Below are 19,222 nucleotides of genomic sequence, written 5' to 3'. Positions count from 1 at the left end.
AGGCCCCGAACACTGAAAACAAGACAACCTTTGAGTTAAATGACGACAATAATCCTTCCTATTGGACTTATGCGACAACTCTGGTGCAGAGCTCAGTGAACACCATCACAAACAATGCAACGTGCTATTTGGCTTTCTATGGTTCAGTAAGTATGCTTGTTTAATCTTCAAGTTTCTTAAATCAAACTAAACAAACATCAGATCAAACTATTTTCTGGACTATGAGATCAACCCTTTATGATGTTTCTTCATCATCCTAGAATGTCCCAGCTCTGTTTGCCATGGGGTCCCAGTCAGTTCTGTATTGGTATACCCCTCCACAACAAGTGAGCAAAAGAAATAAGTGTTTTTTCAGAATAACATGTTTAATTACAGTTTATATGTAAAATTTAATTTTAAAATCTTCTGGTTGCTTTAATGCAGAAGGAATTGCATGTTTTTTTTTTCTCTAAACTTCTTTTTTCATTTGATTTATTTTTGCCCCCTAAACTCATTTATGTTGTTCTTTTCTAGATTGTTAGTGTTCTGGTCAATGGAGATGTGGTAGAAAATGTGCCGGGCATTCAAAACGGTTTTGTTTTCTCAGACATCAGTGGCTGCAGAATCTCAGGTTAGTAAATGACTCTTTAGTTCTGGTTCTATTTGATGATACAGCCCAGTCAGTGTGTCTGAACTGGTGGATTTGTCTCCTTCATTTCTCAGGCTTTGGGGTGAAACCTGGAACTACACGCCAAAGTCTTGACAACTGTACTTCTCTGATATGCAGCAACACCCGTGTTAGCTTTACAAGCAGGTGTGACTCACTAAGCAATGTGACGGCAACAAACCGTAATTACATTCTTGATTTTAATAAATATATCTCACATCGTCTACTGATCAATTTTGCTGGTGTGTACTTGTTCATTTGTATAAATGGGTATTAGATCTCATTAAAATTAATCAACAAATAAACATAAGACCAAATAAATGTTTGCCTTTGACTTTGAGGAGCTTCAGAAAACAACACAGAGCCCTCTAGTGGCTGCAGGCCTCAGCTGTGGTTTACAATGATGTTTTTTTTTCCTCATAAGCTCCATCAGCTGCTCGGTGAAAGGACTCTGCACAGTGACCGGTCCCACCGTCATTGACTTCAGAGGACAAATGAACTCAGTGTCAGACCGGTGTGAGTACACTCTGCTGCAGGATCAGTCTACTGGATTCTCTCTGAAGGCCAACTTTCTGGAACGGCGTCGCAGAGATGTGAGCTTTGTGGACAGTGTCACTCTGGACTTCAGTCAGGGTGCTGACATTCAGCTGCTACAAGGACACAGAGTCCTGGTAAGCTGCCTAAAACCTCATGAGTTGATCTCCTCCACACCTCCTCTGCTCTGAAGATGATTGAGGAGTTTTACTGACTGTTTCCTCCTTCAATCTGTCTGCTGTCCAACAGGTGGGAGGCTCACCTGTGACCCTCAGTGGTTTAGTCCAGACATTTAATGGTGTTGGTCTCTCCAAGGACCAGACTGGAGTCACTGCTGATTTTTCACTCAATGGTTCACCTGTGTCTCTGTTCTTTGATGGAACCACAGCTCAGATCTACATTGGTGTACCTGTCAATGTTAAGGGTCTGTGTGCAGACTCTAGCAGTTCCTCATCTTCAAGGCTGTCCAGTGACTCCACGTAACATCTGATCACAAAGTCAGAGTCTCACTGATTGCTGCTCTACTGCTGTTTGATAAAAGATTAGAACAGTCCTGACTGTGTGTTGTTTGTCACCTGCAGCTGTCAGCTGTATAATGACGCTGCTGACGACACCATCAACCCCACTACTGTGGCTCAACAGTAAGCAGATTCCTCCATTCATCTTCAGTGACATCAATGATTTAGAACAAGTATAAATGATCATCTGTTTAATGTCTTCTCTGTTCTTCTCTTTCCTGCATTGAACAGGTGTAACATCCTGAAATCTTCACCATTCTCCTCCTGTAATGCTGTTGTTGATCCAGAGTCATACATAATTGCCTGCAGAAACACTTTGAACAAGTATCCTGCAGTGGACGGTCTCAGGTGTCAGTTCCTTAAGGCCTACGCCAAAGCCTGCCAGAAGAGACAAGCTACCGTGCAGAACTGGTGGACAGCAGCTAAGTGCCGTAAGAACGTTACAGAAATGATCTTTGTTTGTCAAAGCCCCTACATTCTCAGAGTAACACACTTGTTCTTCTCTGCAGACCACCCTGAGCCCATCTGTCAGGACAAATGCAGTGACCATGAGTTCTGTGGAGATATCCACGGAAACACTGACTGCCGCTGTAGAGCCATTTATGCCTCACAGTACACTGAACAGAACAGACTGGGTATGTCAGCTGTCAGACCTGATTATCAGAACTTAAAAAGAACTACATTTCATAGTTTGACTCATTCTTCACATGTTCAGGAGGTCCAACTGTCTGCAAGGACAACACTGCCTCCCTCACTCTGGTGGGTTGTCTCCTGAAGGAAAACGGCATCGACTACAATCACCTACACCTCAATGACAAGACCTGCACAGGTGTGATGGACCCCGAGAGTCACATGCTGAAGTTCAGCTTTAGCAGTGACAGTTGTGGAACAGAGGTCACGGTGGGTTTCCTCCTCCAATTCTTTATTTTCCTGAAAAACATCTTCTCTCTGCTGAGCTTCTCCTGCTGCTCTCTAGTTTAAGCCTTCATGGAAACAGCCAGCCAGCCATATGCAGACAGCAGCACAGTACATGAGACTCAGTGGGTGGAAGAGTGGAACAATCCACCAGCTGCAACATGAGGGCGTCTCCAGACAGTGCTCAGGGGGGGAATCAGTCATAGGAAGGCTGAGTTTGAGAGGGGGTTAGCAGCGTCAGCTTTTCGTATGGTTGGAATTTGTGCACTCTGTGGAAGCCAATATGTTTTGGTAGAGCCTAGGACAGCAGCCCTCAGCTCATGGGGGAGTCTGATTAGAAGAAATTCTTCTGGGTGTCAGCAGGTCGTTTGTTCTTCTGGCTAAGTCCTTGACCGGTCTTGCAGAATTCAAGGCAGATTGATCCGAAAAGTGAGTGGGCAATTTAGACCAGTCTACCCTCGGTTTGGGCAGAAAAACACTCCAAGTTGGCATCCATTTTCCACAAAGGTTCAAAGATCATGAGCCCTCTGCTTAAGAGGGTAAGACAAACACTGTGCTTTTGATCCACTTATGAACGTTTCTCACTATGAGTGTCTCCTCCCCGAAGAATCTTTCCATAGAGCTTGGACGGATGGCTTCTCTCTGTCAGACTCCCAGACTGCCCGATAAATCAGAAATCCTCCGATCTCAATTAGGAGGAATCCAATTATCAAAAATTCGTATCTTCCACAGACAGCTGGGCCAGGCACAACGGCCTCCCTTTGCCCCACAGATCAACGGTGTATCCAGTCGCATGGGTTCCGTCTGGACAGGAAGGGTTCACTTTCCTGTTCCTTAGTGAGGAAAAAACTTTGTCGATAAAATTTAGAGACCAGCTGATCAGATCCATTTTCAGAGAACCAAAAGGCAGAAGTTGCAGAGGGCTGAAAAATGCAGCTCTGGAGCAGACAGGACAAAAAGCCTTGGGAAGGGCTGACACAGGAGGAACGAGAGGAAAAGTGTTTGTCCTTGATGGGAGTCAGTAAGGGATGGGCTGATTGTAGGTGAAAAATTGGGAAAACATGTATGGAGCATACAGCTGGACCACACAAAATATCAAGGTTGTAGATGGCTTGGAAGAGGGTAAGGTGAAATTGTTGATGTGCATTTTTTCTATTGAGTATGCTGTGGCTTTAGGAACATCTGTTGAGTTTCATTCATTTCAGTTTCCGTCGTCAAAAAAACGTTTTTATTTACTTCTGAACATTTGATTCCTCAGACCAACAACAGCCAGGTCATCTTCACAAATGCAGTTGTGACCCGGAACAGCTCCTCAGACCTCATCACTCGTCAGGATAAAGTCTTCATTGAGTTCTCCTGCAGCCATCCTGCACCTGAACTGCAGAATGTGGCCTTCAAGATTATAGATAAGTGAGTACTAAATTAGAATAAGGATGTGAAACTTATGAGCTGGATTATGAGTTAAAGAATCTTCTTTGTTCTCTTCAGCTCTGTGAAAGTTTTCCTCCAATCTGGAGAGTGGCACTACAACTTGACCATGAAGGCTTACTCTGATGCTGCCCAAACCCAACTTTTGGGTCCAAACAGTGATGTCAGGCTGAACCAGAAGATCTGGATTGTGCTGGAGACCAACGGTCTGGATGAAGAGGTGGTTTCTGTGGTGACCGACTCCTGCTGGGCAACCAGTGGGAACTCACCCAGCAGCTCTCCCAGATATGACCTGATCACAGACGGGTGAGACGATCAGAACCTCCTGCTTCAAGGCAACCATCTAAAAGTTCTGACAGTTTGTTTTTTCTTGTTTGTCACCAGCTGTGCAAATGCAGCAGATGGAACAGTTCAAGTGATGGGAAATGGACAAGGAACCTCCAACTCCTTCTCCTTCAACATGTTTGAGTTCTCTGGAAAGGAACCTTCAGAAGTCTACCTTCACTGCCAGCTGCAGCTGTGTGTCAACAAGAACAACATCTGTGAGCCGGTACGTCTCAATGGAAACTTTACTGAATAAACACGTTTAATGAGAACTATGAGGACAGAAAATGTTCTAACGTCTGAACTTTGTCTTCCAGGGTTGCTCTGGTCCAGCTAGAAGACGCAGATCTCTCAGATACAGACGTGGAACTCCAGCCTTGATCAGCATGGTCTGGACTCCTTAGGTAAGACTAGTGAACTTTACCAGAAGAATCAGGAAGGTCACATGATAAAAGTTTAGCCATTTTTCTTGAAGCATCTTTCATTCATTTTTAAATTCTGTTTCCAGGTGGTTTCAACAGAAGCGTTGACCTTTCCTGACCTGGTCCTGAACCTGAATGTGTGAAAGATTATCACTTCTTGCTTCTAAGAATTAAGTTTTTAATCAGAACTTAAACTGTTGATTTTAGGGATGAATTCTGTAGAAAATACCAAACTTTATCCTAGATATCATTTTGATTATCTGATTGGTGCCTTAGTAATGACATGGGAAAGGGAAGTGTGTGAGTTTCCTTTAGCTTCTCTACAAAATCAAAGGATGTACTTTAAGTCAATCTGAGGAACTCCCTGGAGAATTAGCATTGGAGGATATATTATTGAGTAAATAGTCTAGAAATATACAACTTTTGGGGTTTGACTGGTTAGATTTTAATGTTAACACATTTATTAAAGAAAAGCTCAAAAAGTATTTCCAAAGAGTTCCTATTACACTGGTGTTTACTGTCTTTCTATTGGGTCGTGTACATGTACCATCTAAACCACCCAATTCTGCTTCATTTGAACTGGTCCTTTTGATTGATTTCCTTATATAAATAAATAATAAATAATGGCATATGTTTCTGTTTTTGTGGTTGTTTACAGTTTTTCAGCAATAATAATAAAACGTGTGGTTAAAGAAAAGCCTGAGTTTTCATCTCTGTGTTCTCACTGCCACCACAATTATTGGTGTTGAGAAGGTCATCTTTTATACAACTAGCTGGATCTTTAACTGTATTTCACCCATAATAATTTACATTTTGACTGAAAAAACAGAGCAGAAAAAAATGCTTAAACATGTGAATCAAAATCTTACAAAAGTTAATAAGGAACGTTAGAAAGATGTGTTTTCAGAACTGAGCAGTGATTGAGTGCTGTAGCCATTCAAGGACGATGGTTCTAAATCAGGGGTGTCCAATTCTAGGCCTCAAGGGCCGGTGTCTTATATGTTTTCCAATCAACCTGCTGTTGAAGCTCCTTATTGGCTAAACACACCTGTTCCAGGTAATCAGCAGCAGATGAGGCAGGGTTTCTGGAAAAACCAGCAGGTTGCCGGCCCTTGAGGCCTGGATTTGGACACCCCTGTTCTAAATGGTCCCTTTATCTTTTGGTCGATTTCATTTTTGCTGCTGTATTTTTTTATGTCTTTTGTGCTACTGCAGATTATCCACTTTGAAGACTTTCAGTCGGGGTTTAGACCCCACCACAGCACGGAAACTGCACTAGTTAGAGTCTCTAATGACTTGTTATTGGCCTCAGAAAAGGGACTACTTTCTATTCTTGTCCTGTTGGACCTCAGTGCACCTTTTGACACTATCGACCACGGTATTTTACTCCATAGATTAGAGCAGGACATAGGGATCAGAGGATCTGCTCTCCAGTGGTTTAAATCCTATCTGTCCGATAGGTATCAGTTCGTTAATGTAAATGGCCATTCCTCTCAGTGCACTCGAGTTAACTCTGGGGTCCCACAGGGCTCAGTTTTAGGACCCATCCTGTTTACGCTTTATATGCTACCCCTAGGAAACATAATCAGGAAACACAGCATTAATTTTCATTGTTATGCCGACGATACGCAGTTGTATTTATCCATGAAACCTGACCAGAATGACCAGATAGAGAAACTGAACGCCTGCATCAGTGACATCAAGACCTGAATGACAATTAATTACCTCCTCTTGAACCCAGAAAAAACTGAGGTCATTATACTAGGTCCTAAAAACCTCAGAGATGCTCTGTCTGCTCAGATAGTCTCCCTGGATGGCATAAGCATAGCCCCTAATTCCACAGTTAGAAACCTTGGGGTTTTACTTGACCAGGATTTATCATTTAAGGCTCACATATCTCAGGCGTGTAGAACTGCCTTTTTTCACCTGCGGAATATTGCTAAGATCAGAAATATACTTTCTAAGAGTGATGCTGAAAAACTCATCCATGCATTTGTTACGTCGAGGCTGGATTACTGTAACTCCTTGTTAGCAGCGTGTCCTAAGAGTTCCTTAAGAAATCTCCAGCTTGTTCAGAACGCAGCAGCTAGATTGTTAGCAGGAACTAGCAGAAGAGATCACATCACTCCTGTGTTGGTTTCGCTCCATTGGCTCCCAGTTGATTCTAGAATCAAGTTCAAGATCCTCCTGTTAACCTATAAGGCCTTACATGGTATGGCCCCATCCTATATTAAGGACCTCATAGTCCCTTACCACCCAATAAGAACACTTCGGTCGCAAAATGCAGGACTGCTTGTGGTTCCTAGAATTAGTAAAAGTACGGTTGGAGGTAGAGCGTTTAGCCACCAAGCCCCTGTTTTATGGAATAAGCTCCCAGCTCATGTAAGAGAGGCCGACTCAGTTTCTACATTTAAAGTTAGACTGAAAACATTCCTCTTTGGACAGGCTTATTGTCAGACTAGTTAGTATTTAGAGATTATTTAACTTAATGTTAATTTGTTTAAATTAAACTTAATAACCATTTCTTTTAAAAGGCTGCTAGAAGTTGGTAACTATGGTGCACTCGGGTTCTGTCCTCTTTTCTCATCTACTTCTACGCTTCCTCTCTTCTCTATTCTTGATCATAATTTATCATTTAGTTCTCCATGCCTCTGTTTGGTGCAGTGCGATTCATGTATTGTCCCTCTTTTCCTCTCCCCTCCTGGGGAGTGGGAGTGTTTCCAGACTCCAGTTGGCTCATCCGTGCTCCAGTTCCTGACCGTTTACCTCGCCTTTGCTCCCGCTCCTATACCTGGCTGTGGATCCTGCCTCTGGCTCATCTCTGGCTCGTCTCTGCTCTGTACCTGACCGAGTACCTCGTCTCTGCTCCTGCTCCTACACCTGGCTGTGGTTCCTGTCTCCGGCTCGACTCGCGCCTTTGACTGTCCTCCCAACCACGGCTGGATGAAGCTCGTCTGCTGGACTCTTATATATGTAGTTGTAGATTTAGATAAGTTAATTCTTCTCTAAAAGTTCTGGTAAATCGCCTGTCTGTCCTGGGGGAGGATCCCTCCTTCATGTGGGCACCCCTGAGGTTTCTTCCGGAATCCGTTTTTTTTTAGGAGTTTTTCCTTACCGCGAAGGGGGGTCTAAGGGCAGGGATGCCAGTATAGCTTAGTCAGTTTGTTAGTTCACTTTAGTATTTTCCTATTGAACTCTTTGTATTCGTGATCCTTTTGAGTTCATGTTTTACTTCGAAGCCCATCGAGACGACTGTTGTTGTGATTTTGGGCTATACAAATAAAATTGAATTGAATTGAATTGAATTAGAGAATTTCCCCATCGTGGTATAAATTACATTTATCTATAAATGGGTGCTTGTCTAGAGATAATCTACTCTACAAAAAAAAACTTTTTAGTCGACATAAGATTGATATAAGTCTGAAAACTAAATGAATAACCCTTAACAAATGTATAGTGTGGGTGTGATGATAGAAATAAAGCACAGAAAATATCGTGTCATTGTTTCACTCCACTTGCCGTTATGGTTTAGCTTTGCAGCCCCACCTGACCTTCTGGAGGAATTACGTGACCTGTTCTGTCGTCATGCTTTCCAACAGATCCAGCTCCTGTTTTACACAGAACCAAGCTTGGGTCAGCACCACATCCTTTGCTTCTTTGCTGTATTGCTTAGATTTATTGTTGATAGTCTAGGGGCGGAGTTACCTGGCCTGAGGGAGAACGTGTAAAACAGTCCTATATTTATGAGGGAGTTGATTTTCAGAAGTTCAGCTTGAAGAATTGAAATGATAAAGCACTGGGGTGCAGCAGCTGGTAAATGGAAGCAGGAATGTAAAAAGTCCATTTGGGTGAAGATCAGTCAGGACACAGCTGACTACAGCGAGACTGAAAACAAGATGAAGAAACTGCAGAAGCATTTCAGTCATCAGAAAAGGGTCTTGGGGTGTAGCGGACACAGGGAGCTCCAAAGTAAACGAAATGATTTCCAGAGAATGGCTTAGGCCAGAAAAGTGGTTATTCCAGAATGCAAGGTTAGACTGTAGAGCAGTAATAAAGACCATTTGTCTGTAAAGGGATGCAGCAGGATTAAAAATTAGATTAAAAGTCAACGCTTTGGAATGCGACTTCGATGTGTTGCCAAGAAACTTCCACCAAAACCATCTAAAGGGCCACAACTCATCAGGTAATGGTTAAGAGTGATATGGTGCCTCTGTCAGACTCCTCCCCTCTTCTCTCCGCTTGGCTCCTGATTCATCCCAGCTGCGACCACTTACCTCATCGCCTCACCTACCTTCATAAGGAGCTTCAGGATCATCATTCTTCGCCAGTCCGTTGCCCCTGATGGTGCATAGTTGGTCATCAAATCTTGTTATGTTATTGTAACGGTTTTGGTTTCTTTGTGTTTTGCTCCTTGATTTCCTGTTTTATTTTGTAGTATTTCCTGTTCTGTTGTTGTTACGAGTTTTACCCTTCCCCATCAGTCCTGAGTGTTTCCACCTGTGTCTTCTTGCCTTGTTTGTATTTAAGTCCTGTCCTTCCCTTCTTCCTGTGTTGGACCATATTGTGTCGTTCCCCGGTTTAGAGTTTTTCGAGTTTCGAGTTTTGCCTGCCTGTTGCAGTGGTTTTGTTTTGTAGTTTCGAGTTTACGTTATTAAACCTTTGTGAGGAAACTGGATTTTCTAGAAAGGACTGTATTAATAAAAATATTAGGTTGGTTCGTTCCCTTTTCAGTTTCCAGCACACAGAAATGAATGAATAATGACTCAGAGACGGTTACTTAACTTCAGTGTAGATTTACTCCGCACAAAACAGCACAGATTTGTACGCAGGGTTAAGGCCTGTTCACACCGGGACGAATTTCGCCGGCGATTTTCGCCGACGTTTAACGCCTCGTGTCTAAACAAAGGGCACCAATGAGAGTGTGCACACCGACGTGAAAAAACGCCAGGCGTCAAAGCGTCAAAAAAAAAAAAACGCCTCGGGTTCGTTTTTTTTTTTTCGACGCGTCGCGTCGAAATCTACTCGACCAATGAGAATGGCGCTTTTGCACACGTGTCTGGAGCTTCTGAAGTTACAGTAAAACACAACTTGGGGGCGCTCAAACACAAAACTGCCTTGCTGAGCACACATACCAGCGAAGAAGATAGACGCCAAGTAGCGTCTACACTGCCGCGAAGAAATAATGATGGACATTCTAAAATATCCCCGAACCAAGCACCAGTTGGAGCTACTGGTGCTTGAAATATTCATGTTTTCTTTGTTTGATTCTGACAATTGCGTAAATACTTGCTCTCTTCTTCTGAGTGAAAAGCGACTTTAAGAAGCGTAAAGCTGCGCAGCGCCACCTTGTGTACAGGAGCATTTCTGTTTACATTAAGCGCCATCTAATGTCAGGGAATGAAACTGCATGGTCGCTCGGCTCATCGTCAGCGAAAATCGCCTGGGTGTGAACACAAAAAACGTGGCGAAAAACGCTGGCGAATAACGCCTGGCGAATATTCGTCCCGGTGTGTACGGGCCTTTACAGACGGAGGAACAGGATCACAAGGTCTGAACCAGGTCTGAACAAAGACACTCAGAAAAGGGCTTGGTATATATACCTGACATTTACATATTCAAAAGATGGTCTGGGGATCTATGGTGTGAAAAACCCACCCACATGCTGTTGCAGGCTGGATACTTGAAGGTCATAAAGCTTCAAGTGTCAGATCTCTCTGATGTTCCCACAGACATTTGCCAGAGCACAAACACCAGAACACACAAAAAGTAAAAAGGGAGGATGAGGAGAAACTGTGAGGACAATAGCTTGTTTGTGCTGTCTTAGGATGTAATATAATTTTGAGATGATAATACATGCTCAGTGAATTAAGTTTAAACCATTAGTGTAATAAAAGGTATAGGTAAATGTAATAATAGTAAAAAGGGAGTTTCTAACTATTCTATTTCTAATTATTCCTAACATACCCCCCTGTTTGTCATATCAAAATTATACATGGATAGTCAGCAGAACTCCTGTCATCATCAACCATATACCAATTCACGAAGATTTTCAGTATAGGCAGCATATTGGCTCTGCATCGAAAACAAAAATGTATAGGTACATGTAAATACTGAAGAGCAGATAAAATCAACGTGAATAAATGAGTATATCAGAGGTGGTAGGTGATACATGAGTGTTGATGCGAAAACCTCCAGGGCGAAACTTATACCTTCTGTAGCAATCAGGGAGGACAAAACTCATCAACGACTCTGTGCCCCTCAGCAGTCATCCGTAAGGATACGCATGCATCACCAGTCCAAACCTCGGCACAAAATCATTAATTAAAGTTACATAGAACCAGAAACAAATAAAGAAATAAAGAAAATAAAAAAATTCAAATCAAACAAAAGAAAAACAATAAAATAAATCTGTAAAGACCAGTTCCAACCACGAGCGGATGCGAATTAGGTTAATTGTAGGCATAATGCTGATAAAGTCGGCCTGACAGCATCTTGGCGATCATTGATTTGACACATGGAATCAAACAGGTGACGAAAAGAAAAACAACACACAGAGGACCGGAGTGACTAGTTTTATCAGTACACTCCACCAGAAGTAAACCAATAAAGTGGGGACCTAGACCAGTAGGCGTCAGTCATCTGAGAAGAAATTTGTGATTTAAGGGCCTTGACCTCATTGATGATGTAAGTGAGATGATGAAACCACGAGCAACAGCTGGACCCATGTTAGCTGGTTCGAAGCTCACTGTAGCTGGAAGAGAGGAGCGCTAGAGGAAACACATCAGGGAGCCCCCCCTCGCCAGGAGTAGTGTCACACTGCGGCGGCTCCGTTGTTGGAATTCAACCAGGGATGCGTCTCAAAATGTCACTCTGGTAGGCTCTCAGCAATTTACAGTGGCTTACGTGAATCCAGGAGGGTCGTACAGCAATTCGTACTGCAGTTGGCATGGTGAGGAGAACCTTGAAGGGTCCCGTCCACCTCGGGTGTGACCAATCAGTCCGTTAAATGGTCTGCAGGAAAACCCGGTCACCGACAGGGGCCTTCTGGCGGGGATGCAGAGTCTGTGGGGAGGAGAGAGCTGGAGGCAGACTCAATGCGTTCCTTTGTTCTCACAGTTTTCTTCAAACAAGCATGTAAATCATCAATGGTGTCAGTAGAGCCAGGCATGAGAGTAGACAAAATCAGGAAAAAGAAGGAAAATAATAATAATAAAATAAATAAAAATAAAATAAAAATAGAAATTGTGAAAAAAGACATTGAAAGTGAAGCAGACAAGAACTGCGTCTCATTTTAACAGTACCATGAACAGGCTGATAACAGTTTGACTAATGGGAAAGCTTGGACAGAAGGGAGTGGAGCATCTTCTGGAGAATTCGCACAAGAGAATCACAGGTCACATTGTTTCAACTATCAGCCGCGCAAACAGCTGCAGCTTACAGCGAGTGAGTGAGGGTGGGGGGCTGATCAGATAAGGTGGTGAGGTCCAGGGAGAGAAATAATTTTGCTAGAAACAGAAACTAAATGTCCCAAAAAATTTAACCTGTGTTTGGGCCAGCTGGAGTTTAGTCTTACCGCACTTATTGCCCTGAGAGTTAAAACTTAGAAAGATTAGCAGACATGTCCATTAAAAAAATGTGAGGACGAGTTGGTGAACCAGAGATCCTCAGGAATACTTTTAAGGGGTCAGTCCTGGTTATCAAACAGAAAATCAGGGACCTGATAAGTGGGGTCAGAAGGCCGCAATCAAACTTTTTATGAGCAGGGGAAAGTGAACTAAAAAAGGGAAGGCTGCACCAGCCATCTGAGTCTGATCATGTTTATTCAAGAGGGATGTCTGTCCTGCACAAACTGATCCACGTCTGCTTTGTAAGAAATGATACTTTCTATAGCTTTTTCTGAACATCTACCTTAGTCCATGTCCTAAACACTAAAATACACAGTAAAACACGTCCTTAATTTTTTTTCGGAGAGCAGAGAAAGCTGTTATATCTGCTTACAACGGAGAAATCACCCCTCCTTTCTGCGAGTTCTCATCAGCCTGTCTGCAGGCTCGGGCACGCGCACTCTGATCTGTGAAGCTGTTCCCCCCTCCTTCTGTTAGGATTATGAGCTCCTCCCACTCCTACCGGGGAATAATCGCCTCACCTGCTTCCAGTCTCCTCATCAACCTTCAGCCTACTTATGGACTCCTCACCTTCCAGCCGATGTCAGTCCGTCTGCTCTCAGCGGTAGAGTACTGACCTATGCTAAACTCTAGACCTTGTCAAAACCATTTCTATGCCTATGCTCATGCCTATGCCAAGAATCCTAATCCACTGTTAATCTGTTTCCTTCAGACATTGCCTCCAGCATCCTCCACACCTTTGGTCTCATCTGCCGTCCAGGATCCAGCCACCTAAGCCACCACCACTGGGACTGATTAAAAACTCTTTTTTCACCAACCATCTCTGTTCTGTCCTGCTTCTGGGTCCAGCCTCTTAAACTCTAACATCCTTCTGCTCTGTCCTGCACTTTGATCTGCTTAACTTTCCAAGAAATCCATAATCTTTAACCAATTAATCAAAATACTTGATTAATGTCTGATCCTGACTTTCCACATACTTCCAAACTTTATGAAAAGCTTTCTGGACCTGACCAATGTGCCGTCTTTCTTTTTAGTGAGATTTTGTGAATGAGTCCCACCCATCTTTTTGAGGTTTTTGATCGACGATCAGCCACAACGTTCTCAGGAATTCATAGACCACACCATGCTTCTACAAAAGGCTAGGCCCCTTTGCGGATGTGGCTGTCCTGAGAACCAGCTTCTCAATTTCAATCACAAACCAGAGTGCCCACCCAAGTAACCCTTTTTATGGATTCTCCAGCGCTGAATCTAATCAGCAGAAAAAGCTTGGAGAATCAGAAAAGAAACCTAATTATTTGTCAACTGAGTCACTATTTTGTTTTAGAACGAGGCATTAATCAAAGCAATCATGAGGCATTAATCAAAGCGAGCATACACCACAGAAGCCGTCGCAGAAAGCACAGTCAGACACAGACAGAGACATAAAAAACGTTACACACACATGAATTCCCCGGAGCTCCGTTTATTCCCAAATGTCTGTCCCTACGCCGGGCACACAGCCAGCGACGCACCTCAACCGAATCTGTCCCTATGTCGGGCACACAGCCAGCGACGGGTTTCAACCGAATCTGTCCCTACGCCGGGCACACAGCCAGCGACGCACCTCAACCGAATCTGTCCCTATGTCGGGCACACAGCCAGCGACGGGTTTCAACCGAATCTGTCCCTACGCCGGGCACACAGCCAGCGACGCACCTCAACCGAATCTGTCCCTACGCCGGGCACACAGCCAGCGACGCACCTTAACCGAATCTGTCCCTATGTCGGGCACACAGCCAGCGACGCACCTCAACCGAATCTGTCCCTATGTCGGGCACACAGCCAGCGACGGGTTTCAACCGAATCTGTCCCTACGCCGGGCACACAGCCAGCGACGCACCTCAACCGAATCTGTCCCTATGTCGGGCACACAGCCAGCGACGGGTTTCAACCGAATCTGTCCCTACGCCGGGCACACAGCCAGCGACGCACCTCAACCGAATCTGTCCCTACGCCGGGCACACAGCCAGCGACGCACCTTAACCGAATCTGTCCCTATGTCGGGCACACAGCCAGCGACGCACCTCAACCGAATCTGTCCCTATGTCGGGCACACAGCCAGCGACGGGTTTCAACCGAATCTGTCCCTACGCCGGGCACACAGCCAGCAACGCACCTCAACCGAATCTGTCCCTACGCCGGGCACACAGCCAGCGACGCACCTTAACCGAATCTGTCCCTATGTCGGGCACACAGCCAGCGACGCACCTCAACCGAATCTGTCCCTATGTCGGGCACACAGCCAGCGACGCACCTCAACCGAATCTGTCCCTACGCCGGGCACACAGCCAGCGACGCACCTCAACCAAATCTGTCCCTACGCCGGGCACACAGCCAGCAACGCACCTCAACCGAATCTGTCCCTACGCCGGGCACACAGCCAGCGACGCACCTTAACCGAATCTGTCCCTACGCCGGGCACACAGCCAGCAACGCACCTCAACCGAATCTGTCCCTACGCCGGTCACACAGCCAGCGACGCACCTTAACCGAATCTGTCCCTATGTCGGGCACACAGCCAGCGACGCACCTCAACCGAATCTGTCCCTTTGTCGGGCACACAGCCAGCGACGCACCTCAACCGAATCTGTCCCTACGCCGGGCACACAGCCAGCGACGCACCTCAACCAAATCTGTCCCTACGCCGGGCACACAGCCAGCGACGCACCTCAACCGAATCTGTCCCTATGTCGGGCACACAGCCAGCGACGGGTTTCAACCGAATCTGTCCCTACGCCGGGCACACAGCCAGCGACGCACCTCAACCGAATCTGTCCCTATGTCGGGCACACAGCCAGCGACGGGTTTCAACCGAATCTGTCCCTACGCCCGGCACACAGCCAGCGACGCACCTCAACCGAATCTGTCCCTACGCCGGGCACACAGCCAGCGACGCACCTTAACCGAATCTGTCCCTATGTCGGGCACACAGCCAGCGACGCACCTCAACCGAATCTGTCCCTATGTCGGGCACACAGCCAGCGACGGGTTTCAACCGAATCTGTCCCTACGCCGGGCACACAGCCAGCGACGCACCTCAACCGAATCTGTCCCTACGCCGGGCACACAGCCAGCGACGCACCTTAACCGAATCTGTCCCTATGTCGGGCACACAGCCAGCGACGCACCTCAACCGAATCTGTCCCTATGTCGGGCACACAGCCAGCGACGCACCTCAACCGAATCTGTCCCTACGCCGGGCACACAGCCAGCGACGCACCTTAACCGAATCTGTCCCTATGTCGGGCACACAGCCAGCGACGCACCTCAACCGAATCTGTCCCTATGTCGGGCACACAGCCAGCGACGCACCTCAACCGAATCTGTCCCTACGCCGGGCACACAGCCAGCGACGCACCTCAACCAAATCTGTCCCTACGCCGGGCACACAGCCAGCGACGCACCTCAACCGAATCTGTCCCTATGTCGGGCACACAGCCAGCGACGGGTTTCAACCGAATCTGTCCCTACGCCGGGCACACAGCCAGCGACGCACCTCAACCGAATCTGTCCCTATGTCGGGCACACAGCCAGCGACGGGTTTCAACCGAATCTGTCCCTACGCCCGGCACACAGCCAGCGACGCACCTCAACCGAATCTGTCCCTATGTCGGGCACACAGCCAGCAACGCACCTCAACCGAATCTGTCCCTACGCCGGGCACACAGCCAGCGACGCACCTCAACCGAATCTGTCCCTATGTCGGGCACACAGCCAGCGACGCGCCTTTTCTCTTAACCTACACACTTCTCCCTGTCATCTCCCGTGACGGAGGACACATGCACCCGCAGCAGGCTGACTGCAGGCGCTCCTGTGGTCAGCATGCACGCGCAGCACTGTGACTGCACCCGGCTCTCTCTGTTCTTCCCCAAGAGATGATGCACCCACACACAGTCAACATAAAACCCTAGCAAGTAAAGAGAGGACAGACTTTCTGTGTTGCATACTCACTTCGATCAAATAACCCCGTTATTTGATGAGGGTCCGACACGACGTCGGGGGCACCGCCAGATCCAAAGGGCGAGGGCCGCCGATCCTGAAGGCGGATGTGTCAATGCTGAGGCTGTGATCTCAGACCGCTAGCGGTTTTCAGGCAACCCCCCCCAGGGGTTCCAGCGATGTCCAGGGCGTCAGTCGGCTCAGAAGGACCAAATGTGAGGAAACTGGATTTTCTAGAAAGGACTGTATTAATAAAAATATTAGGTTGGTTCGTTCCCTTTTCAGTTTCCAGCACACAGAAATGAATGAATAATGACTCAGAGACGGTTACTTAACTTCAGTGTAGATTTACTCCGCACAAAACAGCACAGATTTGTACGCAGGGTTACAGACGGAGGAACAGGATCACAAGGTCTGAACCAGGTCTGAACAAAGACACTCAGAAAAGGGCTTGGTATATATACCTGACATTTACATATTCAAAAGATGGTCTGGGGATCTATGGTGTGAAAAACCCACCCATATGCTGTTGCAGGCTGGATACTTGAAGGTCATAAAGCTTCAAGTGTCAGATCTCTCTGATGTTCCCACAGACATTTGCCAGAGCACAAACACCAGAACACACAAAAAGTAAAAAGGGAGGATGAGGAGAAACTGTGAGGACAATAGCTTGTTTGTACTGTCTTAGGATGTAATATAATTTTGAGATGATAATACATGCTCAGTGAATTAAGTTTAAACCATTAGTGTAATAAAAGGTATAGGTAAATGTAATAATAGTAAAAAGGGAGTTTCTAACTATTCTATTTCTAATTATTCCTAACAACCTTCCATTCCCTGCATCCTCCTGCCTCCACTCCTCTCTGCACCTATTCTCCTATTCTCCCCGTAACAGTTATCCTGTTACGTCAAGCCTGCGCCTAATATCTGTCTGTACTTACCCCCAGGAATCCATAGCCACAAGTGGTCGCCTGACTCAGCCTCAGCCCGGAACCCTCTCTCTGTCTTATCCTACCGGTCACACCTCGAGCCTCTGCCTTTTCCTCCTATTCCTCGGACCTCCACCGACGACGACTCCTCCCGAAGGCCTGCGGAAGAATCCACCAGTGACGCCACCGAAGTCCGCTCCTCGCATCCTGCTCTCGCTCTTTCACCTACCTGCTCATTAAAACCTCTTACCTGCCACGCTTGTCCTCCCCTGTGTTTCTTCCGGGTTCCAGCGTCTGGGTCGAAAAGTGTTCTGTAGCCATGACAAAGAGAAAGTTGTGTAAGGTGGAAACACTGGAACATGTTTCATGTCTAGTTTCTACTAGACTCCATAAGGAAGCTAAACATTGGGGTTTCATCCAAAATAAAAAGAGAAAAACATGGTCTTCATGTCATGTTTGATATTTTCTTTTTATAGTAATATTTATTGTTAAAATTCCTCAAGAAAAACATTATCATCCTGCTGGGATCAAAAGGACCTGTCATGATCTGATCACGTGACGAACCCAGAAACTGTAACCCGGAAGGAAGAGGCAGGTAAGTGAAAGGTAAGTAAGGGGTTTTATTTTTTAGTAGCCAGCGGATCTTGTGGTGTGGAGCGTCGTGGGACTTGATGGAGCGCACCGTCAGCTGGATGGAGGAAAGGCTTGACAAAGGCAGCTCCGAGGATCTTAGCTGAGACGTGGGGAGGGGTTTTCTGCTGTGGCGTGGCTGGAGTTCTTGAGAAGCGTCAATGCATGCAGCTTCTGCTCGAGACGATGGAGGACTCTGGTGACACTCGTGAAAGGCAAGACCTGAAGCACAGCAAAACAAGGTGAGCGAGGGAACAAGGCAAAGGGGCCAGACGGAGCTCAAATCGAAGTTAAGCACCGTCAGTGTTAACGAACTGGCGAAGAATGCTTGAGATGAGTCTCCTTAAAAAGCAGGTGAGGCGATGAGATGAGTGGAGACAGCTGTTAGTCTGGAGCAGAGCTGGGAGGGGGAGGAGTCTGACAGGCCACCATGACAGTACTATGTTCATTACAACAAAGTAAAGGATGAATAATCCCAATGTCCCTTGTTGTATCAGTGACTTTCACCTTTTTTTTCAGTATTCAAAATATTGAAAAATTGTGTCTATATAATTAAAATATAAAAGAACATGTCACTGCTACTCTATTAAAAACATCTAAAAATTGATTTTTAATGCACCTTAATTGTGTTTCTCCTGTAACAAAAAGCCTGAAAGTCTTAGTCACTTCCCTTTTTTGGTGATAAACACTTAGTGTTCCTATGTTGTTCGTGAAAGTTGGACTTCTGCTAGATATTGTATTTTAATTGGTTTTATTTTTAACTAAAAACAAGGAACAATAGTAGAATGTATTGCAATAGGGCAAAAAAAAGCTCTAAAGTGGGTGGTAATATGTAGAGTTTGTTTGCTGTTTGAGGGTTTTTTCATTCCACAGAGATTTTCATTTCTGGGAATTCATTCTTTTCCTTTCAAATGGGGTTAAAGCTGAACAAAAAAAGTGCATTTGGTGACATCATGAGCTCTGAAGCCACTTAGTCACAACTGCCCTAACAGGGGGTGTACAGGCTGACTGTGGGGGAAAAATGGTCAAACCAGTAAGGGAGACGCAGAACACATCAAGATCGTGAGTGGCTCAGTGAGCTGGTAGAGAGAAAATGTTCTCAAAAAAAATTTTCTATGGCTTGTAGTGAACACTTACGCCGCTTAAGTAATAATGGATGTCATCCAGCAGGTAGGTCATTTTCTCAGCTTGGTTTTTGGTACTTTGTAGATTTAAAAAATGTAATGTTGTTTGAGAGAAGAGCAAATTTCTTGGCGCTTTACTTTATCTCTCA

At 45.6% G+C, this 19,222-nt stretch overlaps 1 protein-coding gene across 1 annotated transcript; it reads left to right on the top strand.

Moving 5' to 3' along the window:
* Positions 1 to 520: 520 nt before the first annotated feature.
* On the top strand, positions 521 to 4,569 carry LOC101171720 (kielin/chordin-like protein). Its single transcript, XM_023966178.1, has 10 exons — positions 521 to 610; positions 703 to 793; positions 1,071 to 1,317; positions 1,430 to 1,659; positions 1,762 to 1,821; positions 1,930 to 2,129; positions 2,208 to 2,333; positions 2,414 to 2,598; positions 3,872 to 4,347; positions 4,426 to 4,569. The coding sequence occupies exons 3-9, from the start codon at positions 1,141 to 1,143 to the stop codon at positions 4,025 to 4,027; spliced, it is 1,134 nt and encodes a 377-aa protein (XP_023821946.1). The 5' UTR covers positions 521 to 610; positions 703 to 793; positions 1,071 to 1,140; the 3' UTR covers positions 4,028 to 4,347; positions 4,426 to 4,569.
* The last annotated feature ends 14,653 nt before the right edge of the window (positions 4,570 to 19,222 follow it).

Source organism: Oryzias latipes, chromosome 18, assembly GCF_002234675.1.
Source record: "Oryzias latipes chromosome 18, ASM223467v1".
Classification (NCBI taxonomy): domain Eukaryota; kingdom Metazoa; phylum Chordata; class Actinopteri; order Beloniformes; family Adrianichthyidae; genus Oryzias; species Oryzias latipes.
This window is presented reverse-complemented; position numbering and strand designations above follow the sequence as displayed.

Bases quoted from the DNA above. Each gene is read 5' to 3' on its own strand.
- LOC101171720 (XM_023966178.1), top strand. From the start codon at position 1,141: ATGAACTCAGTGTCAGACCGGTGTGAGTACACTCTGCTGCAGGATCAG. The intron at 2,130-2,207 runs GTAAGAACGTTA...TCTTCTCTGCAG, and splicing joins GTGGACAGCAGCTAAGTGCC to ACCACCCTGAGCCCATCTGT. The intron at 2,334-2,413 runs GTATGTCAGCTG...TCACATGTTCAG, and splicing joins CACTGAACAGAACAGACTGG to GAGGTCCAACTGTCTGCAAG.